Consider the following 21,637-nt stretch of genomic DNA (forward strand, 5'->3'; position numbering starts at 1 on the left):
AAAAGGAAAAAGCAAAATGATTGACTTAAATTCAACCATATCAATAATTTACATTAAGTGTAAATAAGCATACCAATTACAAGACAGAAAGTATCATATTGGATACAAAAAACAAGACCAAGTTTATGCTGTCAACAATAAACTTGCTTTTTATATAAAAATATAGGTTAAAAGTAAAAGGACAGAAAGAAGATAAACAATGTTAACACTAATTAAAAGAAACCTGAGAACTTATATGAATATCAGACATATCAAAGTAAAGACTATCAAAACAAAGACTATTACAAGAGATAAAGAGCAACATTAAACAGTGATAAAAGGCTTAATTCATCAAGAAACTATAACACAATCTTAAATATGTATGTGTCTAACATCATCACTTCAAAATACATGAAGGAAAAATTGGTAAAACACCGAGGAGAAATAGACAAATTCACAATTATAGTTGGAGACTTTAACACTCCTTATTAGGAATAATTAGTAAAAGTGAATAGAAAATCATTAAGACTGTAGAAGAACTAAGCAACAGTGTCAACCAAGTTGATCTAATTAATAAAAAGCTGATACACGTGCTAAGTACACATGGAACATTTACCAAAGTTGACCATATTTTGTGTCATGAAACAAACCTTAATAAATTTAAAACAGTTGAAATCATACAAAATATATTCTCTGATCTCAGTGGAATTCAAGTGAAATTGAGCAACATTCCTGGAACATTCCTAAATATTTGAAAATTAAATTGCACACATCGTGTTTCCCCGAAAATAAGACCTAGCTGGACAATCAGCTCTAATTGCGTCTTTTGGAGCAAAAATTAATACAAGACTTGGTCTTGTTTTTTCTTTTTCTTTTTTATTAATTTCAGGTGTACAAAGCAATGTAATAGTTAGACATTTATCATTTATGCCCCTCGCAAAGTGATAAAAGGCTTAATTCTCTCCCAATCTACTACCCCATTGGATGTCCATTGGATACCCTACAAAATACCCTGACATTTCCACTGTCTCTATTCCTTATGCTGTACTCCACTTCTTATGACTATATGTGTATATCTATATCTACATCTATATCTATCTATATATATTAAATTACAGTTGACATTCATTATTATTCAGCTTCAGGTGATCAGTAGACACAACAGTAGACAGGTGATCAGTAGACACATCAGCAGATCACTGCGCAGTGATCAGGCACCTACACCATCTCTGAAGTGGTCTCCCTAATAAAAAAGATGTTCATTGGATACCCTACAAAATCTTTACAACCTTATTGATTATATTCCCCAAACTGACTTTCGTATCCCTGTGGCAATCTTGTGGATACCGATTGTGCTTTCTAATCCCCTCTCCTTCTCACTCATCTCACCCCTCCCCCATTTAGCAATCCTCAGTTTTTTCTCTATATCTCTGAGACTGTTTCTGATTAGTTTGTTCAATTATTCTATTCTTTAGATTCCACATGTAAGTGAGATCATATGGTATTTGTCTTTCTCCGTCTGACTTATTTCACTTAGCATAATGTTCTCTAGGTCCATCCATATCGTTTCAAATGGTAAGATTTCATTCTTCTTTATGGCTGCATAATACTCCATTGTATAAATGTACCACAGTTTCTTAATCCAGTCGTCTACTGATGGGTATTTCGGTTGTTTCCATGTCTGGGCTATTGTGAATAGTGCTGCAGTAAACACAGGGCTGCATAAATTTTTTCAAATTAGTATTTGGGATTTCTCTGGATAGATACCTAGGAGTGGAATTGCTGGGTCATAAGGTAGTTCCATTTCCAGTTTTTTAAGATACCTCCATACTGATTTCCATAGGGGCTGCCCCAATCTGCAATCCCACCAGCAGTGTACCAGGAATCCCTTTTCTCCACATTCTCACCAGCATTTGTTGTTTGTTAATTTATTGATGATAGCCGTTTTGACTGGGGTGAGGTGGTATCTCATTGTGGTTTTTATTTGCATTTCTCTAATGATTAGTGAGGTTGAACATTTTTTCATATGTCTGTTTGCCATCTGTATGTCCTCTTTAGAAATATGTTTTTTCATGTCCTCTGCCCATTTTTTAATTGGCTTGTTTGTTTCGTTGGTGTTGAATTGAAAGAGATTTTTTTAAAGTTTTTGGATATTAACCCCTTATCAGATATATGATTGACAAATATCTTCTCCCATTCAGTAGGATCCCTTTTTGTTTTATTGGTGGTTTCCTCTGCTGTGAAAAATTTTTTTAGTTTGATGTAATCCCATATCTTTATTTTTTAAATTACTTCCCTTGCCCGAGGGGATATATCAGTAAAAATACTACTCTGGGTAATGTCTGTAAACTTTCTTCCTATATTTTCTTCTAAGACTTTTATGGTTTCAGATCTTACTTCAGATTTAAGTCTTTAATCCATTTTGAATTTATTCTTGTATATGGTGTAAGGAGGTGGTCCGGCTTCATTTTTTTCCATGTGTCTGTCCAGGTTTCCCAGCAACATTTATTGAATAGACTGTCTTTACCCCAACATAAATTCTTGCTTCCATTGTCGTAGATTAAATGACCACATAGGCATGGATTTATTTCTGGGCTCTCTATTCTGTTCCATTGATCTCTGTGTTTGTTTTTATGCCAGTACCATGCTGTTTTGATTACTATAGCTTTGTAGTATAATTTGATGTCAGGTATCATGATACCTCTCACTTTGTTCTTATTTCTCAAGATTGCCGAGGCTATCTGGGGTCTTTTATGGTTCCATATAAATTTTAGGATTATCTGTTCTATCTCTGTGAAAAATGTCCTTGGTAGTTTGATAGGAATTGCGTTGAATCTGTATATTGCCTTAGGCAGTATGGGCACTTTAATGATATTACTTCTTCCTATCCATGAGCATGGTATGTGTTTCCATCTATTTGTATCTTCTTTAATTTCTCTCTTCAGTGTCTTACAATTTTCTGAGTGACCTGGTCTTATTTTACTATAAGACCCAGTTTTATTTTACTATAATATAAGACCAGGTATAATATAATATATAGTATAATGCTGGGTCTTATATTAATTTTTGCTCCAAAAGACATGTTAGAGCTGATTGTCCAGCTAAGTCTTGTTTTCAGGGAAACACAGCATTTAATAAACCTTTATTTAAGGGTCAAAGAGGAAATTACAAAGGAAATTATAAAATATTTTGAACTGAATGAAAATAGAAAACTACATATCAGAATTTGTGGGATGAAACTAAAGCAGTGATTAGAGGGAAATTTATGGCATTAAATGCTTATATTGGAATAGACTACAAAGGTCTGAAATCAGTGCTCTAAGCCTCCACCTTAGGAAACCAGAGAAATAAGAGCAAATCAAACCTCTAAGAAGTAGAAGAAAGGAAATAATAAAGAGCAGAATGAAATTGAAAACATAAATATAACAGAAAGTGAATGAAACCAAAAGCTGATTCTTTGAAATGATTAATAAAATTGATAAACCCTAGCCAGAATGATGAAGGAAAAAATGAAAAACACACAAATTATTATTAGGAATTAAAGAGGGAAAATTAGTACAGATTCTACAGAAATTAAAGAGATTATAAAGCAGTATTATGAATATATGCTCATAAACTTGGCAACGTAGGTAAAATGGAAAAATTTTGTCTACGCTAGCTCAAGAAGAAACTGGTAACCTAACTAATCTTATATTCATTAAAGAAAAATGAATTGTTAGTTTAAAATGTTCCAACAAAGAAGATTCCAGGCTCACATGGCTTCACTGGAGAATTCTATTTGATAGAGAAATAATACCAATTCTATTCAAACTTTGTGAGAAAACAGAAGAGGAGAGAACTCCTCCCAGCATTAACTTGATAACCAAAACCAGACAAAGATATTACTGAAAAAAAAGATTATAGACAAATATCCCTCATGAGCATAGGTAAAAATTCCTCTACAAAATGTTAATTAAATCCAACAACATATTAAAAGACAGTAAATTATGACCAAGTGGACCTATTCCAGTAAAAGAAAGTTGGTTCAACATTCAAAACTCAATGTAATTCACCATATGAACAAACTAAAGAAAAAAAATGTGATAATCTCAATAGATGCAGAAAAGCTTTTGACATTATTCAACAGTCTATTCATGATTAAAATTTCAGAAAACTAAGAATCAAAGGACAACACATTAAGGACATTTAGAAGAAACCTATAGCCAACATCACACTTAATGGTGAAAGATTAAATGCTTTCCTAAAAAGTGGGAAACAAGGCACATGAAGTCTGTTCTTATTACTCTATTCAAAATCATACTGGCAGTATAACCAATAAAATCATGCAAGAAAAACAAATAAAAGGCATACAAATTAGAAAGGCAAAATTTAAACTTATTACTATTTGCCAATGCATGATTGTTTGTAGACATTCCCACAAGGCTTACAAAAACAATACAAACAAAAAAAACTCTACTAAAACTAATACATGATTTTATCAAGTCACAGGCTAATGTCAATATATAAACATCAATGACATTTCTCTGTACCAGCAGTGAGAAATTGGACATTGTAATTAAAAACTACAATTTATCATAGCAACAGAAACATGAAATACTTAGGTATAAATTTAATAAAATATTTGCAAGATTTGTGTATTAAAAACTACAAAAACACCCAATGAGAGGAATTAAAGAGTAAATGGATAGATGATAATATATCCATGTATTAGAAGATTCAAAAATAAGATGTCAGTGCTCCTCAAATTGATGTATAGATTCAGTGCAATCTCAGTCAAAATTCTAATAAGATTTTTAGTAGAAAGTAACAAGCTGAATCTAAAACTCATAAGGAAAAGCAGAGGGTCTAGAACAGCCAAAATAACTTTTAAAAAGAAAAAGTAGAAGGATTACACTGTATGACTCCAAAACTTATTATAAAGCTACAGTAATCAAAATAGTGCGGTATTGCTATAAATATTAACAAATAGATCAGTGGAATAGAATAGAGTCCCAAAACAGTTCACACGTGTATAATAAATTCGTTTTTCATGAATGGCAAATAATGTAATGGAGAAAGGGTGATCTTTCAACCAGTGTTGAGGCACGTGGTCATCTATATATATATATAAAAAAGGAACCTCAACCCATATCTCACAAACATATAAAAACGAGCTCAAAATAGATGCTAAGTCTAAATGTAAAGCCTAAAACTACAAAACTTCTAGAAGAAAATACAGGAGAAAATTTTTGTGACCTCTGGTTGAGCAAAGATGTTTAAGATATTACAGAAAAACCATAGTTCATAAAAGAAAGTATTGATTAGTTGATTAATTGGTCTTTATCAAAATAAAAATGTTCTTTAAAAGACACTGTTAAGAAAATGAAAAAGACAAACTACAGATTGGAAGAAAATATTTACAAATCCACTTTCTAATTAAGAATTTGAGTCCAGAACATATTTTTAAAACTTACAAAACTCAATAGTAGGAAAATGAACAACCCAATTTTAAAAATAGGTGAAATATTTGAACAGGAATTTCACCAAAAAAGCTATGTAGATAGCAAATTAGCACATGTAAGTATGTTCAATATCATTAGTTACTGGGGAGATTAGGTACTGCTAAATACCCATTAGGTGGGCTGAAATCAAATGAATTGATAGTCCATGCATTGGTGAGGAAGCAGAGCAACTCAAATTCTCATACACTGCTGGTGGGAATGCAAACTGCTGCAGCCACCTTGGAAAACATTTTGGCAGTTTCTTGTAAAAGTAAGTGTAAATTTGCCGTACAACCCAGGAGTCAGTCCATTTCCTAGGCATTCACTCAAGAGAACTGAAAGCTTATGTTCACACAAAACCTGTATTCTATTAGTTTTTAACAGTTTCATTCATGATTACCAAAACTAGAATCTACTAAGATGTCCTTCAACAGGTAAATGGGGAAACAACCTGTGGTACAGGCAAACAATGGAATACTACTACTTAGCAATGAAAAGGAATGCAATACTGATATACACAGTGGCATGGATGAATATCAACTATATTGTACAAAGTGAAAGAAGCCAAATTCACAAGGCTAGATACTGTATTTTAATCACAAATACATTTATCTGAGATTTTGGGGGGGAAATATAGATAGAGAGAATACACAGATCAGTGGTTCCCTAGGAGTTAGAGGAGGGTTCATCTACAAATGGCAGAAAGGAACTTTTTGGGATGATGGAAATGTTCTAGATTTTGATTGGTGATGGGTATATAACTGGTGGTGGGTATATAACTATATGAGTTTAGTAAAGGTGACTCTTCCGGGGTATAAATTATACTTCAATAAAGCTGGCTTAAATATTACTGAGTTTATTATACTTTTTTCTCATGAATTTTCTTAATTGTACTAAAAGTTTATTTGGGAATGTAGAAAAGGTTTTGTTGTTAAAATATGTTTATATGTGATTTTTGCAAATATATTGCAAAAATTTAGTCATATCTTTGTCTTATATTTAATACTTCAGGGGAGATAATTTGCTATATTTCTATAATACATTATATCTTCAGCGTAATGTAAGTTGGATTTTGGGGTGTTTAAGAATACATTACATTCAAGCTAAAGGTCTGGAACATTTATGCTTTATAATTAATAGCTAACTAGAAACAAGGAAAAGAAGATAGTGTATGTGCTAATAACTAACGTACTCAATGGAAATACACTTGTTTTAAAAATAATTGTTTAGATTTCAGTAAAGAAAGGTCAGCTCATAACTTATTTTTATTGGCACATTCAATATAATGTGTAATCAACCCAGTTCAATTCAATAAATATTGAGTTTTCTCCACATACTGCACTTCTAGGTCTCAATGCCTTTGCACATTACCTTCCTTCCACCTGGAGTTTCCTTCTTTCCCTACTTTTACATGTCTGCAAACTTCTTAGTCTTCAACATTCAGCTCCATCCTTCTACTTCATTCATCCTTCTCCAACATTCAGCTCCATCCTGGTCCGTATTAAACTTCCAATTGAAAATGGCTTATTCATCTTTAACCCCAGCCCCCAGCTCTTTTGGGCCCGGAACACAATCATAATCTTAACAATGGTTTCCATTTATGAGAGTGCTTCCATTTAGGCACTCTGTGTTATTATTTCATTTATTCCTCACAATACCATGCCATACAGGTAGTTGTATTCCCATTTTGTAAGAGAGAAGGATAAGGTTCATAAAGGTTAACTAATTTTCCTGCAGCACACAGTTTAGAAAATGAAAATCTGGAATTCAAGTGCATATCTACCTGAATACAAAGCTGATGATGCTCTTTTCCTTGTTTTACACCATTTTCCCAAGCTCTGTACTGGTTTGATCATGCTTTAGTCAATATGAGTATGTCTTACATAGAGTTACACTAGGACAGAATATAATCACTGCCAAGTATGGTAGATCTGTTTCTTTCCCCCAAACCTACAATGATGAAACTAATACTTGTCAAATCCTTTACAGCTGACAAAGAACTCTCCATTGTTGTGGCTTTCATTATTACAGGAAAGATTGTCTCAGTGTCTACAGAAGTTATTAAAAACTGTTGCCTGATACCATGGTTTTCAGTGTTCTGATAAACCTGACCAAGATTTTTTTTTTAGTGACTTCATATCAAATTATGTTTTCTACCTTCTGTAATTTTTGCAGTTGATTTTTTAAGCATAATATCTTCAACCTTAATGTTATTCAGATAATTTCTCAACTGGTTTTCCTATATTCATTTTTGATCCCCTGTTGTGTACTATCCACCCAGAGCTAGAGTGATCTTCTAAAAATATGAACCGGATCACATGATTTCCTGTTCAAAACCCTCCAAAGACTTCTTTTTGTACCAGAATAAAGTCCAGACTCCTCGCTGTGACCTAAAAGATTCTGCATGATCTAGCCCTTATTCTCTGAAATCATATCAAGATCTTTTTATGAGATAAAAACTTGTTAAATGCAATTACTTGTTTTTTTCTTATAAAATTTATGCTAGTCCATTAGGTTGATATCTTTAGATATATAAGTACCAATAAAAGTAGCAACGGGCAATTTCTGAAGAAGTGCATAAATGTCAGTATGCCTAATGATGGAATGATACCAACTCCCATTTTTTTCATGAGTGAACCCAACGTCTAAGAAATAATTTACTAATAATTCCAAAACAAATTACCTTTGTTAATCATTTTGTAAGACAGTTGATTCCATGTGTTGAAAACAACTTTTAAAAAAGTTTTTACAGAATTGATTCATTGATGAGTGTGATGTTTATTCTTAGTTCCTCCTATGTAAGACTTCAATAAATAACACGTTTTTGTTTTTTAGTTTCTCTTTTCCTACTTTTTACATGGTAATTCAGCTTATAATAGCAGAAACTGATTTCTTGGGTTTGATGATTAAATATAGTGAAAACACTCAGTTATCCAATACTTTTTAAAAAAATGTATGTGAGTGTGCATGTGCAACCGAGTACAGAGGGGAAATGCCTGTGGCTGGAACTGCTTATGCGTACATCAACTTACACCCAGGTTGTCACTCCATTTCTGCTTCTCTGGTTTACTTCAGAATTACCTTGCAAGGGATGAAAGATCTAATGCAACAGGGAAGATGTCTAAGTGTTCGACCACAGTTTTTTTGGGTGGGAAGAGTCAGTGAAAATAATCTGGACAACATAGCAAATGCAAATTGGAAAGCCTGAGTTGTGTTTCATAGGCTACAGTAATTTTCATAATTCCACAGTTATATGTCTTCTCTTTTAAGAAACCTAATTATCATTTATTATAATAAAAGTACAAAACAGGATCACTTAATTGTAAAATATGTTCAAATATGTGCATGAAAATGCTTTTATTTTTTTAGTTTCCTTGGTGGGCTCCTTATGTATCACCTAAGAATGGTGATTACAAATTTAAGGCTTTTTGGGGTATGTTTTTAAATTAGTAGCAAATGCATAGGCCCAAGGTGTACTGGGATTCCCAGTGGAAGAAAGTCAATTACCTGTGAATTATTTTAAGCTAGAATGCTGATTACTATCTTTTAAGATAGTAAAACAAATCACTGTTGTGGAGTACACGCCTACAGAAGTCTTTATGTGAAATGTTACTGTCAAAAGTTATCTTAAAGTCTAATTGTTAATCTTTGTTATACTTGTCAATTCGGAATGGAGAGGCACTTTCCATTCTGGATGAGCCTCACACAGTAAGGTTATGGAGAGCCCTGGCACTTTTCTTTCTGTGAATATAATTGCAATAATGGTGTCCTACCTAATGGAGTCAGAAAAAATCGTTTAGGTAGAGATGAAGTTCTGAGAAACTTGTGATTATTGCCATTCATGTCATTCTGCCTACATTAAAACAAATCAGACATAGGACGTCCTGGAAATACTATGTTGGATATTTTCTAATTACTGTGTCAGCATGATCAATCATTTTCTAAATTTGCCAGTTTCCTGAAATAGCTTAGCCTATGTTCATAGCACTTTTCAGGAAGCAGTACCAAATAAGTTTCTATGTCTCCATATATTTCTCTTGGTGTCACAAAAGTATATATTGTATAAATGAAATATTTGTCTTTGGCAAAAGGCCTGCACCCCAAACTACAATTAATGAATACAAGTATTAGAAATCAAAACTTTGTTTAGTCTGAGGAAAAACAATTCTTTAAACTAGTAACCACATGGCTGTTCCTTGTTTGCATCAACTCTGGGTGAGTGTTATTGTCTTCTGTGAATTCTCTGGGGCAGGGGCCTGACTTTGTTGAATGAGCCAATTGTTTTCCTTTGTGTTGCCCATCTAGTAAGTTCCCATCTGGTTTGTATCAGACTGTTTTCACAGCCAACAACTGCTGCCTTCTCTATATGCTGACACTTCAGGGCCCCACACTATCAAAGCACGGCTGCGATGGCCTTGCTGGCAGGGCCCATACAGCTGTGCCTCACAGCTTGGAACCATTACCCAGAGTCATGGTAACGCAGCACTTGGACTGGCCCTTATTCCCACTGGTGTCGTGTGTACAGTGAGCAGAAATCCACCCGCACCTCCCCACCCCCTCGCCCTGAAACTCACTCTTCAACAGAAAATCCTTAAAGCTCTAATTTTAGGATATGGAATGGTGTTGTTCTTATTTTCTAGTGGCTTCCTGTATTTGAAAGCTCATTTTTCATTCTTTCACTCTTTTTCAAAAGTTACCCGGTCTGGCCTTGGTGAAGTGAACTGGTCACTGTGTCACATTTAATTTTTGTTTCCAAATTTAGTTAGGAATGGCTAGATATGGAAAAATCCACTGTAGTCCCTAGCTGTAATTTGAATGAAGTTTTTATATTTAGGAAGGATTTCCATCTCAAAAAATGGATTTTCTGTGTGTAGATTGTAGAGGCACGTAAGTTCAAACTGCTTGGTAACTATTAGTTACTTTGCTTTCAGCTTTGTTTGCTATCAGATGTCATTTATAAGAATGTGATAATAGTTGCCTTCTCTAACAACTGTGGCCTCCTGTTCACATGAGTTATAGGAGTTATTGTTGAATGAGAGTTAGAATTGAGTTTAAACATAGTTATGATGTCATTGCTTTTTACAGACCTGAACTGCAACAGCAAACTTCTTTGCACCAAAAATAAGGAATTAAGGGGTGGCAGGTTAGCTCAGTTGGTTAGAGCGTGGTGCTAATAACACCAGGTTGCAATGGCTCGATCCCCACACGGGCCACTGTGAGCTGTACCCTCCTTAAAAAAAAAAGGGGGAATTAAATGGCTTTTACAGAATGTATTAATATTTTAGAAATATTATGCTTTATAACATTATGCTTAATAAAATGCTTTCAGGTTTAGTTACAATGAGTTTCGTTTGTGCTTTCAATTTAATTGAATGACTAATTGTTGCCGAGCATCCAGTATCCTAAATAGTGAGTCCTGAGAGAGTCAAAGCAGAACAATGGCAAAAGTCACCTTCTGCTTCTGAATCATTTCAGCCCACTGGTATTTCAAGATTTTAAGAAAGGAAACAGAAAGGAATTTCTCTTTATAGTCATCGGTATGGCTTATGACCTAGCAGTAACTATTCACTTGATATTAAAAGCTACTAGTAAGTAAGGTTAGTTAGTTATTTGGCTATTTCAGTAATTGGAAAACACTTCAGAACTATTAAGGAATCACCCTTTCATTGCTGAAATTAATGTTTTTTTCAATTTCATCTTTTTATTGAAGTATTAGCTTGGTGCAAAAGTAATTGCGGTTTTTGCAATTATTTTTAACCTTTTAAACTGCAGTTACTTTTGTACCAACCTAATATACATACAGAAAAGTACACATCAGTATAGAGCTAAAAGAATTTTTAAAAAACTGAGCTACCTTGGTAACCCACACCCAGCTCAAGAAACAAAAAATGACCAGCACCCCGGAAGCCCCCTCATGCTCCCCTGCAAGGATAACCACTTCTCTGACTTCTAACAGCATGGATTAGTTTAAATAAATGAAATTGTACTTTAAATAAATGAAATCATGCAGAAGTATGGCTTCTCTCACAGGGCAAACCTATCATCATTTGAAAGATTCTTTTAGTTTTCAAAACATTATGGCATGCTTTTATCAAGAATTATCTGAGAGGAGTTTGTTTTAGTAGCTGCGTCACAGGCTGTTTAACCCACAGGAAATGCACTGGAGATAAAGTTGTCTACTAAAACATCGAGTCTCTCAGTTCCCCACCAAATTTTAATGCTGGAATGTCCCTCTAGACTCTTAATTCCTGCCCCTAAAAGGCAAGAACTCTCTTTGTTATCACACTACACAGCAATGCATTCAAGCCCTTCAATGGTTTTTAATGACTTTAATAATTAAATGTACATTATTCAAGTAAATCATGGTCTGCATTCAAGATAGGTAGGACATCTATTTTCTGAATTGCCCATCAGCTTCTTGGCAGTTGAATATAAGCTTTTATGCCACCAAGATACTATTTTTGAAAATGCTGATATTGCAGCGTGTTTGTATACCTATTAGATATGCAGCCAATGAGAAACTTAATCTGGGAGATTATTTGTTTAACAAGTGTTAACTTTTTTAAAAAAGATATTTTAACTACTATAATAATATTACTAATATTCCTTTTATTTTCTCAGTGATCTCAAATTAGTATAGAAGATCCAGCTATTCTTAATGTTAATTAAATTTTAGATTTTGTTTTAAATTCTGGACATCACCCATTTAAAAACTCTTGTTTTGTGGCTTAAAAAATACGGCGTTAAGGAAAGATGATATAGGAACATTTGTGACAACATGGATGGATCTCGAGAGAATAATGCTAAGTGAAATAAGTCAGACAGAAAAAGCAGAGAACCCTATGATTTCACTGATATGTGGTATATAAACCAAAAAGAACAAGACAAACAAATGAGAAACAAAAACTCATAGACACAGACAATAATTTAGTGGTTACCAGAGGGTAAGGGGGTGGGGGGTGGGTGAGGAGGGTAAAGGGGATCAAATATATGGTGATGGAAGGAGAACTGACTCTGGGTGGTGATCACACAATGGGATTTAAAGACGATGTAATACAGAATTGTACACCTGAAATCTATGTAAATTTACTAACAATTGTCACCCCAATAAAATTAATTAAAAAACAAAACAAAAAAAAACAAAACAAAAAAAAAATACATGTTTATGGGTCTTCGTCTTTATATCCTTATTTTGCAGTTAACAAGTCTCCAGTCCTGCACAGTTTTGTTAAATAATCCATTATATTTGTTAAATGTAATGATATACAGATTTCAGTATTGCTATACTATTGAGTCTTACTAAAGATGGTATTAAGGAGCAGAAGATAAACTTTCAAACCAAAAATAAAAAATTGTAAAGCCCGGGTTTCTATCCCTAAATACCACTTTTTGAAATACTGCAGCATGGTTTACTTTCAAATTAGCACCATATAGTACAAGATTTTGAATGACCATCTAAAATACAGTGCTAAAGTACTGAAATGAGGTGAGTGTTTGGAAAAAGCCTAGTGTACAAGTGGTACAATCCAGTAATCTGTGTGTGCCGTCATTTAAAGCTCTTTCAGCAGTATCCCTGCTTTCCCAGCCTTAGATTCCATTTCCGAATCTAAGATCACTTGTTTTTATTTTGTTGTATCCTAAACATTTAAATAAATGTTGACACATTTGCCTTTTATGTTAAAGGTAAAAGGATAAATTATATTCATAGGTAACTTATGACAATTTTTAGTTAGTATTAACCACTCAGAATTTCCATAGAAATTTATACATCAAGTATTTAGAAATGTTCTCTTCTTATCCTTTGACTTAAATACCAATGCGTATTATGTTTCTTCAATTTTGAACACCAAGATGAGGAAGTTTAAGAGTCAACAAACTATAAACAGTTTTCGGATCTCGTTGGTCATGGTGTAAGTTGTTTGCTACTTTAATCTCCACCTGCAGAGCACAGTACTCATTCTTCCAGCAAACTCTGTCATCCTGCAAGTGAAAATTTATGAGGCGGCCACTTATTACAGGAATAAAGACAGTAGTCACTGCTAGTGGCATAATGGCTTTTTTTACTGTTAGGAGAAATCAGTGCAGAAATCGAGATCCTCCCCCAGTTTTGGTAGAGGAGAGTTTTGTTTATGTTTATAATAACAACCACAATATGTAATAGCTACCATCCATGTATACTTCCTATATGCGACACACACTACTGAGATCCTTAATCAACCCAGTTAGTTATGTAATGTTATTCTCACTTGAGGAACCTGAGGCTCAGAAGTACGTATTTGGCCCAAGGTCACATAGCTAATAAATGACATAGGTGAGAATCGAATCAAGTCCAACTCCAAAAGCAAAGGCTATGCTCTTAAACAGCAAACTGTCTTTCTTTCCTTGATAATTTTTTAGGACGTGGAAGAGAATTTCTGATTGTTCTTCCAGGCCTCAATTATCTGAAGACATCCTAGTAGAAGGGTCTGAGAAAGTTTGGAGGTGGGGAAAGAACTCTCCACTATGGATGTTAGTTCCTACTACTAATTTGTGACATTGGTTTCTTTGTCAGTAACCCCTCTGAATCTTAATTTCCTAATTAGTAAGGACTAATAATCTCTGAGATTAGTAAAGACTAATAATCTCTGAGATAAGATCCCTTGCAGCTCTTCTGCTGTAATATGTGATCAGTATTTTTTCGTTTTCTTCTTTTTGAACAAAAAGTCTCCCTGTCAAAAAATATTTTGAAAACGTTGCCTAACGGGAATATTTTTTTTTTGGTCAATTGAGAAAAATTAGAAAATCATCACAGGCTAAATAATAATAAACTACTGTTTATTGAGTGCCTACTCTGTAGGCCCTGCTCTAAATTATGTACATATATCACCTCTGTTAACAATCAGAAGAAATCTATGAAGCAGAAGAAGAAATGGAAGCGCAAAATGGTGACATTTCACAAAGTGGTGGTATTTCTTTCAGGTCTCACAGCTAGTTGGAGGTGGCACTGTGATTTGCATTCAGACAGTTTAGCTTCTGAGTCTGTTCTCTTAGCCACTTACAGCTGCCTCTAACATAGCGTCCTGTTGTCATTTACATGCAATTTTTTTTCTTACATATCACAGTACAGAATGACTAGAAAAAAAGTGGGTGTTTTTTCCTAAAAAATGATCTATAAAAGATCACAAAGTATATCCATTTGAAATAAAGGTTTCCGAAACATTAGTCAGCTGGCTATTTCTTGAGCAACTGTATGCAAAGAACTGTATCTCGGGAAATGAAGAAGGCTAATGGAGGGAAACTGTTTAATTTCTTGTCCTTTAAGAAAATCCAGTATTGTAGTAATTTTACTTCAGCCTGTGAAGTAGTTTATTGAAGACATAAAAATTAATGTTATTTCAGTTTAGGTGTTTTTACTAATAATGTAGTTTTGTTGGATATAAAGAGATGACTGAAGTGTGCTTTGTTTTGGAGTAATGAAATAGTTGTTATTTTTTGTTAAAATTCATTTTTTAAATAAAGCATGCTCCATTTTTTATTGCAAAGAAAATGAGTGTATAAAATTCATATTTAGGTTGCTATGAATTTAGAAGTGTTTCACTGTAGCAGCAGCTCCCTTTGGGGACACAACCACTTTGGAGGAGTGTGGGCCTATCAGAATAAAGGGAACCCTTGTTAGTTTAAAAAAAACCCCACGTTGTTCAGACTTTCCCTTCTCTCTACCCCAAGCCTCTGTTGAAAATCACTGGTTTAGAAAAGGTTTCACAACTCCTTTCTCCAAAACCATCCAGGTACAATATATACGTAGCACCTTCTTAAAGAGAATAAAAAAGAAGGCCATAGAACAAGAAGAGGAAAAGAAAACTGACCAAGAGTAGAACTTGAGTTACACAACTGGAAACAGTAGCAGATAGGAGTGGTACCATGCTAAAAAGCAGGGAGTTTAATTAGGTATTAGCCTTTAAAATCCCTTATATTGTTGGTGGAACAGGAACATTAGTCGGAAGATTTGCTTACTACTCTGTCTGCTCTGTGTTAGTTTTGTCTTTCCAGTGAAAGAGGATGGAGACCATGTCTTACTCTTCTTTGTGGTCTTCACAACACCTAGTATAATGATGGTTACAATAAAAGTTACTTAATTTTTTTTTCAACTGAACCCTCTGTGACCTAAAGTAGGTTTCCTTTACTTAGTTTCCACCCAGTTCTGTTTTGTATGAAAGAGGATGATGTTGCTTATTTCTTACCTTAACATAATGGATAAGTTTGTATTCTGGGCTTGGAGGCAACCACTTCACAGAAGACTGCCACTGAATTTTACTTGTTATAAACAAATGGTTCTTCAGTGGAAGGGGCCTTTGAGGTGGTCCCGAGACCCCCGTTTCCACGTTTGTACGCGAGGTGCTGTGTAGAATCTGAAAGGTAGCTCTGATGAGCCAGAGGGGCCGAGCAGGAACTTCTGTCCCCCTCTCACTCTCAGAAACAGAGGTGGATGGGAGTGTTTGATAGGAACAGCGCAGTAAGCACTTTCAATGAAAGATTTTTTAAAAACAATGTCAACGTTGAATGTTCTATTTTGGTCTGTTACAGATTATCAACATATAAGTCAATTGTATTCGCCCACAATCTTACCCTTATAAATTTATATTTTCTTCTAAAACTATCCTTTTTAAGCTTTAAGTTTTACCTTCATTGATCTGTATTGCATTTAATTTTAAACGTGTTTAATTTTTATGTTTTCTACAGCGTAACTACAATAGTTTAACATAAATATTTGTCACCAGTGAGACTATATTGCCCGGTTTAGCGCACGAGGTACCGCTTAAAATCACATTCACTTAGTTCTCTTTTAAATGCACCTTAAATTTTTGTGAAATAAAAGAAACCTAAGAGATGACTGACATTTTCTATCTTAGAGAAAATCAGAAAATACTCATTATACCCTATTATGAATGATTTTTCCAAATCATTCTGCCCTAAGCATTTGTGTGAAACGATGGTTATTGACAGTTACTGACATTATTTCAGAGCATAGGTTGACCATGTGCCATCAACAAGAGCAGATGCCTTTCGACCTGACAACTGTATGCACTACAAGTTTCTCTCTTCAGTTCCCTAACGTTCCTCTGTTTCATAATTTTCTAGCCATAAAGAGAGTTTTCCCCCAGCCTATTTCATTTTAGTATTAAAAGTTGGCTTAGGTTTATTATACAGTATAGGGCTCTTCCATGTTCCTAACAACCGTTTTACTTGTTTCACATCCACTGTGTTGGGCAGTGCCCCATGCTGGCCTAGGGAGAAGGGAAATTCTCAACTTCTTTCAGTAACGATTAAATCCTTAAGTAAGAGAATCTGTGCAAACTTTTAACCTTGGGAGAAATGGCCCAGGGGTTTCTTTTATTTAACACAGACTGAATTCTCTCATGATCCTTTGCTTCCCCCTTTCCCTAATCTTTGATGCATAAAGATAATAATCTACTAGGTAAAGTATTATTTTATTGACAGTCATTAAAATTCGGCTGTTTAACTTCCTTCTTTATATTAAGGCCATTAGATCAGGCTTCTGTTTACCTGATTTTATGAGAGCAACTGTGGGAGTACATTTGGTTTGTGTTCTCTTCAGTGAATAGAAACGAATCGTGATTATTTTTATGTTTAACTGATTTTCTTATGAAAAAAAATTCTCACTGTAGCTTCACCAGACGATATGGATCAGACCCAAATTGAGCCCAGTCTGTACCTTACATCTGTATTTACAGGTAAGATTTTTATTTTAAAAGTTGTTGAACTTGGAGTTATTCATATTTTTAAATTTCCTTACAGTTTCTTTCTCTCATAATAATCAACATAGTAGAGATAGAAATTCCAATTTTTTATTCATCTAAAATATCTATAAACTCTTCCCAGATACAGAACTCCGTTTGTGCACTAAACTCAACTCTCTAGACGTTGAGGGACAGAAAAAAAATTTATCATTTCCCTTTGGAAAGTTTATAAAATGTTGAATTAAAAGACTGCAGGTGTGGTATTCAGAGCTCTGAGGATAGTACTTGAGATAATTCCATCTTGGGGAGGTTATTTGTTGGGACAGGACAGTGTTTAAACTTTGAAGTCAGTTTTAAACAAAGTGAAGCAGCTGGAACCTGGCATAAGAAGAAACAAATCTTTCACATAAACTATTGCTTTTTAGAGGAAAAAGAATTGGAGTTGTTTTCACAGGTGCCGATACATTTATTCTTCCTATAGGAAGAATTTTATCTTAAATTATAAATTTTAAAATAAGCATTTGTCAACTCGAAAAACAGAAGCAATATAAGCTTAAAAAATGTAATAGATTTATATATCCAAAGCACATTTTGGGATGAGACTACAGTAACATTTTAAATCACTCTCTTAAACATGAAAGTAAGGAAAGAAATGTTTAATAGTGACTAATTCTGGAAAGCAGAGGCAAATAAAATATTACATACTAAAACATCAAATGACTAGGCACTTTCTTCATCAAGACTTGTAATATTTGTTCTCAAGCACTGAAGCTATAATGTTGCAAAATCTGCAGGGCTGGGTTAAGTATGTGAGGAGAATTGAATACAGCAGGACAGTTTAGCAGCTGCTTAAACAAGGAATTAAAGCAAGAGTAGATGAGCCCAGGGTGGACAGGAAAAATGCTTCAAGAACTCAATAAAACACAGCTGAAATACTGTACCATTTTCATAGACAGCTGGGAAGCAACTGCATTGCTGGAACTCGGGGCTGATTTAAAGACAAGATCTGGTCAGCATGGGGCTAAAGCAAGCCCTTAGCCCTGAGCAGCCACACACACTCTAGGTAGAAACAAATCAACTTAGTTCAGCAATCATTTCCAGGCCCACTGTGTTCCTGGTGTTATGCTACAACTTTGTGGGTGCAGAGGTTAATAGGATACTTAACAGGAACAAGAGACCCACAAGCAAATCACGATGATACAAGATGAAAAGGTTACCGATTCTTACTGTGTACCTGTAAGTCCATGCTCTTACAGAATATACTGTCCAGTGGAAGTGACAGACACATAAAGAATTACAGTGCAGTTTGGTTAGTGAGGCAGTGGAGTTGCTTTAGAGAGTAAGGCATTCTTAATTAACAGGAGAGGAACTCTTATGTTCCACCACTACTGCTGGAAAGACAACTCAGAAAATATGATTTGCTTGCACATGGGGTTGGCTATCCTTTAAGTCAATGATTCTTAAATATTTGGGAGCCACAGGCCCCTTTAAAATGCAGATACATATGACAATATGTCTCCCTCCCAAATTGTACTTATATGGAAATAATTTGCATAACGTTTCAGGATATTCAGAGATCCCTGTTCATGCATCCATGGACCATGGGTTAAGAGCCTTCATGTACGTGAATTAAAGATTATTTGATTTGTTTCCTTTTTTATTTTAATTTTAAATGTACAGTTTATGAGAAACCAATCTTTATCTGCATGTAGAAAAACCCAAGTCCAGGCAATTTAAAACTGTTCTATCCATCATCTCATAGAAGAAAACCGCAGATTCATATGGATGGCTTCTGTGCTGTGCAGTTACTTCATTTGGATGAGGAGTTTGAGATACGGAAGCTACCAAGGGAACGTTTTCTTCTTTTCTTTGCTTCTCTCTTGTTTTAGGAGAGAATGCTTTGTTTGAATTTCTCTTAAGTTTGCAAATAACAGAGATATAGTAATGAATAATCAAGTGTTTAAAGATTAGAGTCAGAATCTAGAGTCAGGATCAGAATTTAGAAATAGATTATCCATTTCTAAAAGCCCTTTAGAAAGTTATGTATATTTTTAAAAATATACAACGTACAGGCAAAATTTTAAATGGACATTAACAATCCTTGTATTACTTAGGATGAATTAGTTTTAGCTTTTCTGTTCTTTGGTCTTATAAATCCAATATCAGGGAGCAGAAAGCAAAATTTCTTAATGAATTTTAAGCATTTTTAAAGCCAAAAATTTTTGAATTTCAAATGTCTCAAAAAATATATTAAAATAAATTTTAGGAAGCTTCAAATGCATGGTCTCACTCAATGGCATCCCAACTTAAATGCATGCCAGGTTAAATGACATACTGAGAACCATAGAATCAAGGAATAGTCTGTAAAAAAAACAAAAACCTGAAAACAGCTGTTGAAACAATTACATCATAGAGTAATGACATGACTGTGGACGTTTAAAAAGTCAAACTGTAAAAGCATAAAACTGTATTTAATGTAGGCAGAAAATTTATGTTCACTTTAGTGATGGTTTATTAAGATATTATGTCTCTTCTGTAAAAAAAATTAAACTCGGTGAGGACCATAACTGGATAGGAATGTTACTCTTTTTGCCTGTTAACAGGAATCAAAATGATGCTTTTTTTTTTTAATGTTCCCAGTCTATAATGTTATCTTCTAAAGTTCTTAAAACTGTGACCCTTTAGCTTATGTAGATCAACACTCCATAAAGTCTTCCCAAAATGTATATTAACAAACATCTTTAGATAAAAATGGTGCATTTTATTGACATGACTTGTTTAAAACACAATTACTAGAATTAAAAGTAGCATCTTTATTTGGAGGCCTTCTAGAGCTGTGGGGGTTTTTTTCTTAGCACGTTTCAAAGAACCATTCTTATCCCTCTCTCTAAAGTCGACTACCTTTTGCAGCCCCCTGAGGGTCATTGCCTCCTGGGGTAGTTCCGTCTCCCAGGATAGTTACATAAAAAGTAAAGAGCTAATAGGAAGAGCTAATCTGTTTTGAGTGCTTTCTCAAGAAAACACTTTATATGCATTATCCCATTTAATCCTCACAAAGCCCTCTGAGATAGGTACTTTTATCTTTATTTTATAGATGAGGAAACTAGGGTTTAGAGAAGTTACGTAACTTTCCCAAAGTCTCATCACTCATCATCCCTCTTACCCCTTACCTATTTTTCTTTATAACACCTATTACTTCTTGACATATTTTATGTTTATTTCCTTACTTGTTTGTCATTTGCCCCTACACCCAACTGAAATATGATGTCAGTGAGATTGGAGCCTTTGTTTTCTTCACTGCTGAAATCGCTGGAGTCTAGGACAGTGCCTGCACGTATTGGGTGCTCAGTTGATGTTTGCTGAGTGAATAGATGTATGATCCCAGCTGCCCAGTTCTATCCTTTTACAGAATCCATGGTCTCCCTCGCCCCCCATTCAACCGTGCTCTTGACTCTACTCCTTCCCACACAAAAGCTTCACACCGACAGTCTGCATGGGACCATTTCCAAGTGACTAGACACATGCTCCCCGAGTGGTGCGGCGGTAGAACTCCCAAGTGACTAGACAGTAGACTTCACTCATTTGGGCCCTGGACTTGACCTTGACCTAACATAAAGGGGCTTGTGCTTGAAACTTTATCACTGCTCCTCTCTTTAGCTGTCCCTACCATTACATACCACTACTGAAATAGAATTTCCCTCAACAACCTTTAAAAGTAGTAATTTTTATGGTAGGTAATTAAGGTATTTGATATAGGGTAGAGCAGTGAGTTGTAGTTTTAGCTCTACCAATTTTGAATTAGATGAAATATACTAGGCTCTTTTTTAAAACAATCTCTTACCTGGTGTGACTCTTCACTCCTGGGTCTCTTCCTACTTATCTCAGACACTTCCCTTTTGTTTTCCTTTATTTCCTCTTTATTCACCTTTCTTTGTCCTTCCACCATATTTTTGTCATTTCTCATAGTCTGTTTTCTCTCCCAGATGATCACTATTCTCATAGCTCTAATTATTATATCTGTGTAGATGACTGCTATTTCTATATCTCTAAAATTGCCTTACAATCTTTGACATTTTTGCCTCCAATTGCCTGCTGGAAAAATCCATTCACACATCTTGCAGGCCTTCAAATTCACCAAGTATGTAACTGATCCCAGTATTGCCCCATCTCTCTATATCACTGAGGCCTCAGACTTATTTGCGTTCTTATTGCTATGTACTCAGTCAAATAGACTTGTCACTTCAGAGCCATACTCGATTCTTTGTAAGTACTAAGTCTCTCTCCAAAAGATCTGGAATGTATTTCCACTCCAAGGATCATCCATACTTGCACGGACTGTTTCCATACAGCTCTCTCCTCTCTGCTTATTTTCCACACAGCTGGTAGAATTCTCTTTTCTGAAATACATTCACTCATATTACTCCTATGTTAAAAATCTTT

At 34.6% G+C, this 21,637-nt stretch overlaps 1 protein-coding gene across 6 annotated transcripts in view; it reads left to right on the forward strand.

Annotated features, from left to right (window-relative positions):
- The window catches only part of KIAA0586, a 107,346-nt gene that overhangs the window by 76,697 nt on the left and 9,012 nt on the right, over positions 1-21,637 (forward strand). For 5 of the 6 annotated variants that reach the window (XM_081048845.1, XM_081048849.1, XM_081048846.1 and 2 more), the window contains one exon: positions 17,126-17,191. The exons of the other annotated variant lie outside the window; for it this stretch is intronic. In XM_081048845.1, coding sequence (XP_080904971.1) covers positions 17,126-17,191 — 66 coding nt within the window. The remainder of the gene's footprint in view (positions 1-17,125; positions 17,192-21,637) is intronic. 6 annotated transcript variants of the gene reach the window in all.

This window comes from Rhinolophus hipposideros, assembly GCF_964194185.1.
Source record: "Rhinolophus hipposideros genome assembly, chromosome: 5".
Lineage (NCBI taxonomy): Eukaryota > Metazoa > Chordata > Mammalia > Chiroptera > Rhinolophidae > Rhinolophus > Rhinolophus hipposideros.